We start from the raw sequence: 13,051 nt of genomic DNA on the forward strand, positions 1-13,051 counted from the left end.
TTGTACGTGTTTACTTGGACATTAAAGCTGATAAATTCTGATTGACACTCTATAATCTTCATCTTGACCCTCTCTATAATCTTTGGATACACAGGCTCTGAGAAACAGCGACCCCCTGTGGGTGAAACGTATAGTTGCAGCCCTTCACCTCGGCGAGGTCATGGACATTAAAGTGAAGCACAGCGCCACCCTGTGAGTCTGGTTGGGAAAACCCGTCTGAGTGTGATACATTTTTTAGAAATTATAACAAGTATGTCGGACCCGCATAGAGATTAACAGTCAGTCTTATTAATGGATCTTTTATCTGACTGTGCCTAGGGGTTACACTGACAGACGGTCACCGTGAGCTCACATCCCTGGCAGCTTTCGCCCCCATAGCCAAAACCGAAGGGGACGTGGGATGTAGCAGTAGAAATGTTACCCAGCTATTGCTACCTTTGATGGGGGTAAAAGCTGCTTCGATACAAACAAGCGGTCCAGCTAGGTGACCGTATGCTAAGTTGCTGCTTCTGCTGTAGCTAACTTTAGCCTCGTCAGTTTCTGGTCAAGGCCTCTTGATTCTGCTACGCGTTGGGAAATTCAAGGTAATGTTAGGTATTATTGGCTCTCTTATCTCACCGTCACAATAGAATGATATGCTAGTTTAGCTGGTCATGTGTTAGCCATCTAGACTTCTTATCTAACGGTAACGGTATTACACTGCAGAGAAACGTTGCACTCCACGGCTAACGTTTGCAATGTAGTAGTTACTGTGTTGTCATTGCGTTTGTCACGGTAAACCTCATATTTTAAGCAACAGTAAACAGTTGGGAGTAACGCTAGCTAAAGTGCGAGTTATTTCACAGCAACAATAGCAAGGATTCAGCCTACTGTAAAACCTTGTTCTGGGTGCACATTAACTATTTCACTGGAATTCGTGTAACGTTTAGGCCTTCTTTATCTGCTTGCTCCTGAATACCTCATAGACCAAGGAGCTCATAATAGACTATAGGAGAAAGAAAACGGGCATTCCACCGCTAATCATCAGCGGGGACTGTGTGGGGAGGGTGGCGGACTTCCGCTTCCTGGGAGTCCACAGGGAGGGCCTGACCTGGAGCATGAACACCTCTGAGCTGCTGAAAAAGGCCCAGCAGAGACTGTATTTCCTGAGAGTACTCAGGAGAAACAACATCACACAGAGACTGCCGGTGTCCTTCTACCGAGCCTCCATAGAGAGCATTGACATACTGCATATGCGTGTGGTACACCAGCTGCACAGTGGCTCAGAGGAAAGCGCTCCAAAGGGTCATTAAACACCGCACAGAAGATCGTCGGCTGCCCTCTCCTTACACTGGTAGAACTACACAGTTCCCGCTGTCTCAGAAAAAGTCCAGAACATTCTAAAGGACACCTCCCACCGAGGCCACCCCCTGTTCGAACTGCTACCGTCAGGTAGACGGTACAGATCCATCAGGGCAAAACAAATAGATTCAAAAACAGTTTTTACCCAACTGCAATACCTAAGCCAATGCTGCTAAATTGAAATGAACTGATAGTCCATTGAGGGATTGCGCAATAAGTGTGACTGTGTATGTAAGGATGTATGTATGTATGCCTGTTGATGCTGCTGTGTATGCATGCAGGTATGAATGCCTGTTGATGCTGCTTTTAGATAGTATATCATTTTATTCTTTTTTTACTACTTTTGGTTATATCTTAATATTAAGAATGACGCAGTGCCGGGTCAGTACTTCGAAAATTTCGTTGTACAAGTGACAATGACAATAAAGTTCTATTCTAAACCTGTAGGACCACCACCACTTATGCTTGTTTTCACCCCATCTCAGTTTTTGGTTATTTTGTCACTGTTTCCAAATAACATTATCAACACCTTCACAAACAAAAGTGCCACATGAAAACCATCATCTGTGTAAAACCTCACTCTAACCCCACCTTTACTTCCATCTGTCCTCTACATACCCTCATTAAGGCCACCATCATCTTTACACTCTCTAAAGCTGCAACTAACACATATTTTCTTTATCAGTTAATCTGTGCATAGTTACCCAATTAATCAGTTAATCAATTAGTTTATGAAATATCAGTAAATAGCGAAAAGTGCTTATCACTGTTTCCCAGAGCTCAAATGTGATGTCTTCAAACTGCTTGTTTTGTCCTACCAATAATCTAAACACAAATATGTTCAGTTTTCTATGACAAATCATTAAATGTTTGGCTTTTTTCGACAAATGATTTAAACCTTTATCAAAACTGCTGTCGATAAATATCACTTGACTAATGGCATCAGCTTTGATTTTTCACATTAGATTTTTTTTCCTCTACCGCCTTCAACCTTTGCCTGCCTCTGTCTTTAGGACCATGGATTTCCCGGGCCACTTCCAGCAGATCTTTCAGCAGCTCAACTATCAGCGTGTCCACGGTCAGCTGTGCGACTGTGTCATCGTGGTGGGCAGCAGACACTTCAAGGCCCACCGCTCGGTGCTGGCAGCCTGCAGCACCCACTTCAGAGCCCTGTTTACGGTTGCAGAGGGAGATTCTAGCATGAACATGATCCAGTTGGACAGCGAGGTTAGGACCTTAATAATACTGTGAAAAAAGAGGGCATTCATTACATTAATGTTTGTAGTCATGCATGGATGAGTCTGATGGTGATCAGAGGTAGGAGTTGAGGAGAGAGTGAGACTTCAACTTCAGATAATCATAGAAGTGATAGTTTTAAAGTAAAAACAGATTTTTGTTTAACTCTGGGTTGCTACTGTTTCAATTAGTGGCAACAAGATGAATCAACTTCCTGTGTATTTGCAGGTGGTGACAGCTGAAGCTTTTGCTGCTCTGGTGGACATGATGTACACCTCAACACTGATGCTGGGGGAGAGCAATGTCATGGATATGCTCCTTGCAGCCTCACATCTGCACCTCAACAACGTAGTCAAGGCCTGCAAACACTACCTGACCACGCGCACCCTGCCCATGTCCCCCTCGTCCGACAGAAGCACCCTTCATCACCCTCAGCTGGAGCAGCAGAGGCACAGGCAGCAGCAGCAGCAGCAGCAAGTAGCAGATTTAGCAGTGAACCCTACTCTAGCAGCTAATGCTAACCTCGCAGCAAACACGGCCACATCCAAGTTGCAGCGCTCCTTCCTCTTGCAGCAGCTGGGGCTTAGCTTGGTGAGCTCTGCTTTGGGTGGGATGGAGGAGGACAGAGTTGGAAATGTAGTTGGCAGTAGTGGGGTCGAACAGAGAGCCTCCTTCCCAATCCGACGCTTCCAAAAACGCAAGCCCTCCCTGGCCCTGTCAGAGGAGAGACCCAGGCAAAGGCAGCGCCCCTCGGCTCCTAACTTAGGGCTGTTAGGAGAAGCAGGGCTGAACGTAGAGCGAGAAGAAGGAGCACTGCTCTCCCCCGACTCCCACAAGATGGAGGATGAATCGAAATTGGATGCCACTATCGCTGGGCTAGTAGGGGTGTCACAAGATGATCCTCAGATGCCCAGCCAGTCAGACAGTGGGCATTGTGAGGAGGACTTGGGTAGAATGCAGGGAGGGGTGAGGAAGGAAGAGGACATGGAAGACCAGGACCACCAGGTCAACAGAGCAGGTGGGAAGAACAAATCGGGGACAGAGGAGGAGGAGGCAGAAGAACAGGAACAGAAGGTAAAGTTGTAGCTGGATTTATTGTTGTTGACATAGTAAGTAACTCTCATTAAGCCGCATGGAACATTTGTATCCTAAATCTCGTACTTTAATTTGATGAGGTTTGCTCGCATGTGTGTTCCAAGTCAGATTCTTAAAACTCTTAACTGCACAAACCTGTTGTCATAAATTCCCTATTTCTACCTGATAAATGCCACCCATTCATGAGCAGGTGCGTGGCATGGTGTTTTTTGCCTCCAACGGCGCCTTCCAGGCAGCTAACCCTAACCTTAACCCTAAACATAACCATTGCCGCGCTACCTGGGAGGAGACGTTGGGGGCAAAAAACACCAAAGACCGTGTAAAGACCCTGAGGCAGCTTTCACAGTGTGAGAATTTTCCTCTATGAAAACTAAAACTAAAAATGCTCTCACTCAAACCTTTCAGTAAATCTGCAAGACATGGTGATGATATGGTGAACAGAGTTGTAACCTATTTAAACTGCACGTTTAGTTAGATGAATGTATTATAATTCTTAAGTCAAACAAGTGTTTTTTCCTACTGGCTAACACTTGAAATAATGACAGCATTTGCAAATGACAATGTATTACCAAATGCATTCATTTCATTCTACCTCTTCACTTAATATTTAATTTAACTCTAATTATTTTCACAAAATGAACTATACTACTGATAAAACGGAAGACTGTGGGTAGATAATAGAGAATAAATATGAAATAAATTAGAAAATGGCCAAACAGACAGAATGTGATAAGTCAAATATTTATTGGAAGCTTGTTAACTAAATATTTAGTTAACCGTGAATGTGAATTTTCTTAAATCACTCATATGTGTTTGTACAAGTTCTTGAATGAGGCTTACTGACAATCACAAAAGCATTTAACACACATGTACATGTAAAGTCATGCTGCTCTAGTTTAGCTGCTGTCTAAAGAATGTAAATCTCCTTTGGCCTGAGATGAAACTCCTCCTTTGCTCCACATAGGTGGTGGTTAAACGAGAGCCGCTAAGTTCGCCTGAGCCGACTGATGAAATCAGTGACGTGACATCGCAGGCTGAGTCCGGAGGCCAGGAGGAGGAGAAGGCGGAGCTGAGCCCAGAGAGCAGTGACCGCAGCTTCACCGCTGAGCCCCAACACAGCTCTGACTCTCTGCTGCAGCCGCTCCTCAAGAGCAGCATGGGAGGCGGCGCCGGAGTGGAAGGAAGTTTTGGCTGTAATAGCGGACTGGGCACCAAGCCGGATTTTAGTATATCTAGCTTCCTCAGCCCTAAGGATTTTGGGCGTGGCGGGGCAGGGATGGTAGCTGGAGAGGATGACCTCCCCAACACAACAACTGGCGATGCAGTAGCACACCACTTCCTCCTCAGACAGGAAGCTGCTGGTTCATCAGGCTCTGCTTCTTCCTCTCTTGTGAAGTCGGGTCCGCTCAGTGGCGAGAGTCGCAACAGTTTTGGAGACAACATACACGCGGATTCTCTATTCCTCCGCCCCCTGCATGATGGTTTAGGGAACCCTAGAGGAAGTGGGGAAAGTGGTAGTGGAGGGCGTGGAGGGGGAGATCCCTTTGGTTTGGACTTCCAGCACTCTAGTCTAGGTCTTCACTCTCTGGGGCGACCGTCACGAGGAGCAGGGGGAGTGACTGCCGCTGCTCTGGGTTACCCAGGTTACAGACGTATTGCTCCGAAAATGACCACTGGCATGGGAAGAGAAGACGGAGTGGGCGGTGTTCTCCAGGATGCTGCCTCTTCCTCCTCAAGTCTGGCAAGTCCTCTGCTTCTAAACGAGAGCGGTGGATATGAGATGAACAATGGCAGGCCCACCTCCCTCCCCCCTCAGCTTACCCGAGCTTCAGCAGACGTCCTGTCAAAGTGCAAGAAGGCTCTGTCGGAGCATAATGTCTTGGTGGTTGAGGGAGCTCGGAAATACGCCTGTAAAATCTGCTGCAAAACCTTCCTCACCCTGACTGACTGCAAGAAACACATCCGCGTCCACACAGGAGAGAAGCCCTACGCATGTCTCAAGTGTGGAAAGCGCTTCAGCCAGTCCTCCCACCTGTACAAGCATTGCAAGACCACCTGTTTGCGCTGGCAGAACAGTAACATGTCCAATGCCCTGCTGTAGGACTGAGGTCACAGTGCAGCAGGGCGACCGGATGAATACATTAGGAATCAGTATGGGCTGTATTTAAAATCCCAAAAAATGTTTAGATTTTTCTGAAGCTGTGACAGAGCAGCTGGATCTGATCAGCTGTTCTGATGACAGACCAAAGATAGGGATGATAATGTAATCATGCATCTTCTTTTGCAGGAGAGACCCACACTATCAAGTCAGCTAAACACATTTAGAAAGATTATAGGGATGCAGGACAGGCAAAGGGGCCACATTTGTTACAATGGATTCATCATAGAGAACCATGCATATACACTGTATACTCCCCTGTTGTAATCATGAGTGTATTATGAGGATTTTCCATCAGTGTCAATGCATGCAGCCTACGGACTTTGCATAATATGACCCGGGACAGTCTCGGCTTTTTGAAAGCTGCTACACTGTGAGCTTAATTGTCTTTCTAAAAGGTATCATGTGGGCCCTCTTGCTGTTAAGTGAAATTTAGTTCTGTTGATTCCCCAGTGCTGAACATCTGTAGTTTATGGAACGCTTATTGAAGCAAATTTGAGTGTCTGTGAAAGTGTTTGCAGGTGACAGGCAGCTGTGCAGCACCAACATTAAGAACAAATATTATGTAAAATATTGTGCTTATGTGTCGATTTTTAATCGCACATTCGTAAAACATGTAGCAGCATCCCACATCAGACTGTTGAGTCGTAATCGTGCATATTGACTGTGCCTTGTTCTGTGCAAGGCAGTCATATAGACAGGACTAACTGATTCAGATTCAGTTTGTGCGCCAGATATAATGCCTGTTAAGTACTAAAAACTATTGATGGTTGTGTGCTCTTGATAGTCTGCTGTACAAAAAGGTGGAAAGATTCAGTCCTGTGAGGTGGGCCGATGTAATGCTGAAATCTGTTACTTTTTGCAAGTTCAACCAACCCCCCCCAAAAAAAGACAGTTCAACCTTTCTCAATAGCTGATAATGGATAGTTATACATATTCAACCATCAAGTCAGGTCAGTGTTTGTCCTCTGTAGTTGCCTTTCAGTCCAAGCACCTTTGAATTACCATCATCAGAAGTGTTGCTGAGCTCAGTTAAAATTGAGAAAGTGTCAACTTGGAGCATCCTTTTATTAAAAGCTGCATTCACTGGGCCTTGCAGCATTTTTTGCATTATATTGCCATTTTATTACCGAGATAACAACTTCACAGGAAAATGCGCTGTAAATGCACCTTATTTTGTGTCATGATGTGCAAGACTTGCACATTTGTTGTGATTTTCAATTATTATTATAGGTATTTAGCGACTTTCCTGTCTTATTGGTTACTGACTGTGAACTGTGAACATTTCAGCTGTGGTAGTGTACTGACCGTACGGTCAGTACTGACCGTACTGACCGTGCACTACCACAAGTAGTGTACGGTCTGACCGTCCAGACATTCTCCGGTCTGACTGTACTGACCGTCCAGACATTAGCCAAGTTTCCCTGGTCGCCGGTGTTGTTGTGTCTGTTTATTAAAAGGGTAATGAAGTTTTCGCTGAGAGGCAGTGTTGTCTGAAGAAAAATGTCTAGTTTGCTGAGGTACAGCATATGTTGAAAAGTGCTTTAGAAATGTAAATATTACACATTTGTGGTTGATTTAATCATATTTCTCTTGGAGGAGAGACGAAACAAACTCTTAAAGAACTAAAAATTGTGTATAAGTTTGCTACTGTACTTGATGTCAGTGCTTTATACATGTCTCTTTATACATCTAATGTTGCATCTTTTACAAAAGCACTTAGACAAATCGTTCTTTTATATGTTTACTAGAATGTTGAACTATGTGAAAACGTTGATCTTTTGCAATTATCCAACTCTACCAGCTCTCGGGGTTTTTTGCTTCTTTACAGAACCATCAGGATGAGTTTGCAAGCTAAAGGTTGTAGCATTTTTGCTGGCAGGTGATCTATAACACACGATTTCCACAGTTTGTGAAATGCAAATACACAAAAATTAAGAAAATAATTTGACAGGGTCTCCTGTCATTTTTTTAAATGTTAATTTCAGGAGTTTTAGCTGTTTTGTATGTAACTTAATGTCTGCCTGTAACTTGGTTACTGTAGGTATGATAACTATGTTTTAATTGGCGATTTGCGTAAGATTTAAGGATAACAGACATGCTGTGAAGGAATAAAAATTCGCAGCTCGTAGAAAATGACAAATGATTAGCCTGACTCCTGCGTTGTTGTGAATGAGAGTGGCTTCATTAGGAGACCGTTGGTTGATTGAAATCAGTGTTCATGCAGTGTTCTGTTTGAGTTCTGTTTTCTGAACCAAAATGAAAAAAATACATGTTTGCCTTTGTGTATGCTTAATTGCTTGCTGTGTTGCGTCACCTACACTTCCAATGAGAAACACATTGTCATTGCTTTAATTTCTAGTCAGCACCTTATTGTACTGTAGAGTCATTATTACACTGTTAGCCCGTACACAAGTACATCTCTTTTATGTTAATGGATAATCTTGACTTTTTTACTTCAGAAGAAGAATCGCCTTGTAGGATGTTTCTCCCTGTAAACATAAGCTAACCAACCGTTTGCCCTGTAATTCTTGACACCGTGGAATCAATAGTAAAGTCGTTGAAGCTTGGCCACCGAATTTAAAATGATCACTGATCTCAAATCTGTTCCTCTGTGTTGCTTACTCACATTCAGCCTCCTCCACACTCTGGAAAGAGTGTAGGGGAGAAATGGCTTCCACGCAGTGGTCTGTTAAGGATTATTATGGTGCTGTCTTCGAAAACTGTTGCATAAACAAGTAATGTGAATCTCTGAAAAATGCACTGACTGTATTACCCCTGTATAAATATGCCAAATGTTAAATTACATTTAAGGCCTAAATTGATTATGAAAGTCACTGCCTTATGCTCTCTAGCTTGAAAAGCTGGGCTTTTGTTGATATGCCAAATCTGAAGTGTTTCTGTGTTTTCTTCTGTATACCTAACATAGTGTAACCATGAGAGGACTAATTGTATGTTTGTCTCTTTACTGTTGAAGGCTATGAAGATTTTACAGTATGTTCAGTTGTCGTATAGACTGAATAAAAAAAACATTGAAATTCAAGTTTTGTTGCTGTTGACATTTTTATGAAATATGAGCTGAAGTGACACAGAGGTTATACAAAAATAAGACAAAATGTAATGTTATTGTACATGTTGAGTTGACTGAGGAATTAAAATGTAAGCAAATAAGGAAGCATACCATTAAAAACTTCCAAGTTGTGGTTTTATTGTAATCTTCTAAAGAATAATTATGAGTTAAACTGATGATCCAGTAATCAGCCGGAGTGGACCAGTTTATTCTTACAGTTTGAGTTCTTTGATCATCGTCTCACCCCGCAGGCCGAGGAGGAGGTTGTTTGCTGCCAGGGCAGACATGGCATTACGGGTAGTATAAGAGGCACTAGCAATATGCGGGAGAATCACTGTGGGAGGAGAGATTTAAAAAGATAGGCAGTGAAAATTGAGCTCAGTGATGACAAGTTGGCCTTAATAGTGTTACTTGAAAACCAAGTTTTTGTTTAAGCCCTAATAAGTCTGAGAGACTCACCACAGTTTTTGAGGGTAAAGAGTGGGTGGCTTGTGGGCAGGGGCTCAGGAACAGTGACGTCTAACCCAGCTCCTGCAATCTGCCCAGTGGACAGAGCCTCATACAGGTCTTCCTGGTTCACCACACCACCTCTGACAAAACAGAATGACCAGAATTACAGACAGCCAGGAAAAACAGATAATGTACTCATGGCCAGATTTGAGGAAACTTGATGTGCATCTTAGTCAAGTCGTTCATTACGAGGATATTCTGTAAAATATGTGTTAAACTCATTCGATGTGTGTTTGTGTTTAGGATAAGGGTACCTGCTTGTGTTGATAAAGATGGAGGTGTTTTTCATCTTGGAGAAGAGGTCTTTGTTGCAGATCTCCTTTGTTTCCGGTGTTAAAGCACAGCACACAGCCAGGAAATCTGACTGCTTTGCCATCTCGTTGAAAGAGACTAGAACAAGAGACGGTGCCATTGATGTTATCACATTAAAATAAAAGGCTGACAGCAAATTCTCATTACATCATATTTAATTTCTTCGAAATAACAACATACTAGCATATTGAGTATCTCTGAAATCAGGATGTGAAAGGTCTCTTTGACTAGCCAGTGGAGTAAATCATTATTAAAGGTGCAGTAGGTGAAACTTATAAAACTAACTTTCTGTCATATTTGCTGAAACTGACCCTGTGTTCGAGTAGAACTACATGAAGCAGGTAATTTAAAAAAGAAAATCTGGCTCCTCTGCCACCACCTACAGCCTGTAGTGCGATTTGCAAAAATCCACAGCTCCCTATTCAGATGCACCAATCAGGGCCAGGGGAGGTGTCTAACTGCGTGTCAATTGGGCTTTAGCAGAAAAGGAGGAGGGACTGAGAAGTTGTTGATGTTCAAATTTCAAGTCCTGGATCTTCCCAATCCTACCTGCAGCACCTTTAAACCACTTCACCATCCACCTTGTTTACAGTGCATGCATTGTGCATGATTATAACTGATATGTTATATGATTATAACAATAAAAAATGACAGACATTTTACTGACCACAAATATATAATGCTTACCATACTCTGCATTAATGATACTGGCCAGCTCAGGCCTGGGGGCCACATCTGTGTAGATGAACTTCTTTACTTTGAAAGGTGCCAGACGCTCAGCGATAGCCACACCTTAGAGCACAAAGACACAGTGTAAGAAGTATTGGATTTACAGAAATGGCAGTTTGATGTTAAGCTAATGTGCGTGTAGTGTTTCGGATAGTCTATGCTCACCAATCCTCCCCAGGCCCAGGATACCCACAGTGCTGTTGGCCAGCTCGTGTCCACACAGCCACAGAGTTCTCCATGTGCCCCAGCCACCACTGACACAAGAGAGACAGAGAATTTAACCTTTGACCTTTGGTGTGTGTGTGTGTGTGTGTGTGTGTGTGTGTGTGTGTGTGTGTGTGTGTGTGTGTGTGTGTGTGTGTGTGTGTGTGTAACATTACGTCTTGGCTTCATGTGTGGCCTCTATGAGTCTCCTGGAGGTAGTGAGCAGCAGAGCCACAGTCAGCTCAGCCACAGCATCAGTCAGAACATCAGGAGTATAACCCACACGGATTCCTCTGGGGAAGAAAAAAAAATACACACCAAGTTACACACAATATTATATGCACATGTCAGTCACGCAAGTATACACACAAATCAACCCTTTTATGTGTCTTAAGGAAATAGAAAGATAAGAATCACCTTTTCTTCAGCTCCTCCAAAGAGAGATGGTCAAAACCCACAGACATAGTACTGAGGACCTTCAGGTTTGGACCTGCAGGAGTTCACCAAACATAAACACACACATACATTGGAGAGGGCTTTCATTTCATTCATCATTCAACTGACTCAAAGACTGTCCTCAGACCTGCAGCATCCAACAACTCTGCATCAATCTTCTCTGTCAGCACGCAGACCAGACCATCAACACCTTTAACCTTCTGCAGGAGCTCTTTCCTGGGTACGGGGACATCATCTGAGTCCCACAGCTCAAACTGCACCCTGGGAAAACATAAACCAGGGCAGAAGATCCAAATAAAATGTTCTTAATTATTCACAGAAAGGAATTAATTGGTTACTAAAGCTTCCGTTAAAGCTCCTACTAAGATATACTGTATCCCAAACTATATCGCTTTATAGAAATACTGGGACTTTAAGGTGCAGTGAGACATTTCTTCATCTCTGCTGTGGCAGAATACTCTTTAGGCTACCAGTCTTATCTGACTGACCTAAGGGCAAACATTAGCAGTCCTGTTTACCCTAAGTAAATGATGAACTTTACAAAGCAGACCATTCAAAAAAGGTATCACAGTCACATCAGGTACATGTATCAGATTCTATATAAAAAAATATATATATATATATTTTAAGTGACTTAACAGGACTCACTGTCCAGATTCACGGAGGATCTTCAGGCCCTCGGGTGGGATCTGTCGGGTGACATACACCCGTGGCAGGGTTGACATCTTCCTCTGCACGTTGCTTGTTAGACCCCAAGTGATATTTAAAGGAGTAACAGCGATCCACTGGAGCCGACGCAGTGCCATACGACTGCACCACATTTCCAGGAGAGGAGTAAATCTGTGGGCAGGTGAGATGACAGTGTTACTTTCGAGTTCAGAGTCTGTTGTGTGCATGTGCAGGATTTTGGCCTATTTCAGGGGGAGGTTCCTGTGTGGGTCTTTGACCAATATGAGTAGAGGGAGGGTGTCTCTAAAGTCTGAAGTTGAGAGATTTTCTCTTTCACACAAACACTCACTCACACACACACACACACACACACACACACACACACACACACACACACATACACACACACAGACACATAGTGTGTGGCACTATCTTTGTGGGGACCCGTCATTGACATAATGCATTCCCTAGCCCCTTACCTTAACCTCAACCATCACAACTAAATGCCTAACCTTAACCATTACCCTCACCCTAACCATAACCTAATTATATTCCTAATCCTAAAACCTAGTCTTAACCCTCAAACAGCACTTTAAATTTGTGGGGTCCAGCATTTTGCCCCCCCCCCCCGGCTTTTGGACCCCACGAATACAGTTAAACAAGAACACACACACACACACACACACACACACACACACACACACACACACACAAACACAGAGACACAAATATATTAAAGACAGCTGTAGACCTCCCAGAATGGGAGTCAGTAGGATGTAAATGTTTCACTGGCTGTTGACCTTTGTTTCTTTAAACATTGTTTTGTTTCTGTTCTGTCTCTCTGGCTGGGACTGGTTCAGCAATCTGTCTTTACTTTGTCAACTAGCGCTAAGTTTATAAGTTTAATAAGTTTATAAAAAAGAAAAAAAAAAATGTAAGTTACCAAAAAATATACAGTATATATATATATATATATATATATATATATATTACATATTTTAAATTGTTTTTTGAGTATTTGGATTCTGGCATTGATCAATAGCGTGAAAATATATTTTAAATCATTCTTTAAAACAATGAATAATGGTTTGCTTGCTGACCATTGTGTTTCAGGAATCATATCATTGTACCAATGAGATAAGAAGATTGATGAACAAACAAATGCCTTTGTCGGTATCATCATGAAAATCTAAGAGACACTGCTTACTCAACGACTGATTCTCCTCAGACTGAAAGAGACTGTACCACTTCTTCTTAATGCTGGTTGAGGG

At 43.0% G+C, this 13,051-nt stretch overlaps 2 protein-coding genes across 4 annotated transcripts; one reads left to right on the forward strand and one right to left on the reverse strand.

Annotated features, from left to right (window-relative positions):
• The first annotated feature begins 149 nt into the window (after positions 1-149).
• On the forward strand, positions 150-8,873 carry LOC116040489 (zinc finger and BTB domain-containing protein 5). Of its 3 annotated transcripts, none has more exons than XM_031285884.2 (5): positions 150-192; positions 2,355-2,568; positions 2,806-3,651; positions 4,637-7,128; positions 7,205-8,873. In XM_031285884.2, exons 1-4 carry the CDS (start codon positions 161-163, stop codon positions 5,771-5,773), a joined length of 2,229 nt encoding a protein of 742 aa, XP_031141744.1. In that variant the 5' UTR covers positions 150-160; the 3' UTR covers positions 5,774-7,128; positions 7,205-8,873. The 3 variants fall into 3 exon arrangements, with proteins under 3 accessions (XP_031141744.1, XP_031141745.1, XP_031141746.1); XM_031285885.2 differs by lacking the exon at positions 150-192 and adding an exon at positions 199-584; XM_031285886.2 differs by lacking the exon at positions 150-192 and adding an exon at positions 201-278.
• A 140-nt stretch (positions 8,874-9,013) lies between these two features.
• grhprb (glyoxylate reductase/hydroxypyruvate reductase b) lies at positions 9,014-12,023 on the reverse strand. The gene is made up of 9 exons (XM_031285887.2): positions 11,760-12,023; positions 11,239-11,372; positions 11,073-11,145; positions 10,832-10,948; positions 10,617-10,705; positions 10,410-10,514; positions 9,665-9,800; positions 9,360-9,490; positions 9,014-9,234 (listed from the first exon to the last, which is right to left on the reverse strand). The coding sequence occupies exons 1-9, from the start codon at positions 12,005-12,007 to the stop codon at positions 9,113-9,115; spliced, it is 1,155 nt and encodes a 384-aa protein (XP_031141747.2). The 5' UTR covers positions 12,008-12,023; the 3' UTR covers positions 9,014-9,112.
• Between the last annotated feature and the right edge of the window lie 1,028 nt (positions 12,024-13,051).

The sequence above is a fragment of the Sander lucioperca genome, chromosome 4 (assembly GCF_008315115.2).
Source record: "Sander lucioperca isolate FBNREF2018 chromosome 4, SLUC_FBN_1.2, whole genome shotgun sequence".
Taxonomy (NCBI): Eukaryota; Metazoa; Chordata; class Actinopteri; order Perciformes; family Percidae; genus Sander; species Sander lucioperca.

Excerpts from the sequence above, each read along its gene's own strand:
- LOC116040489 (XM_031285884.2), top strand. The coding sequence starts at position 161 with ATGGACATTAAAGTGAAGCACAGCGCCACCCT. Across the intron at positions 193-2,354 it reads GTGAAGCACAGCGCCACCCT|GACCATGGATTTCCCGGGCC; the intron begins GTGAGTCTGGTT and ends CTCTGTCTTTAG. Across the intron at positions 3,652-4,636 it reads CAGAAGAACAGGAACAGAAG|GTGGTGGTTAAACGAGAGCC; the intron begins GTAAAGTTGTAG and ends TGCTCCACATAG.
- grhprb (XM_031285887.2), bottom strand. The coding sequence starts at position 12,007 with ATGCACACAACAGACTCTGAACTCGAAAGTAACACTGTCATCTCACCT. Across the intron at positions 11,146-11,238 it reads AGAGTTGTTGGATGCTGCAG|GTCCAAACCTGAAGGTCCTC; the intron begins GTCTGAGGACAG and ends GAACTCCTGCAG. Across the intron at positions 9,235-9,359 it reads CTTTACCCTCAAAAACTGTG|TGATTCTCCCGCATATTGCT; the intron begins GTGAGTCTCTCA and ends CTCCTCCCACAG.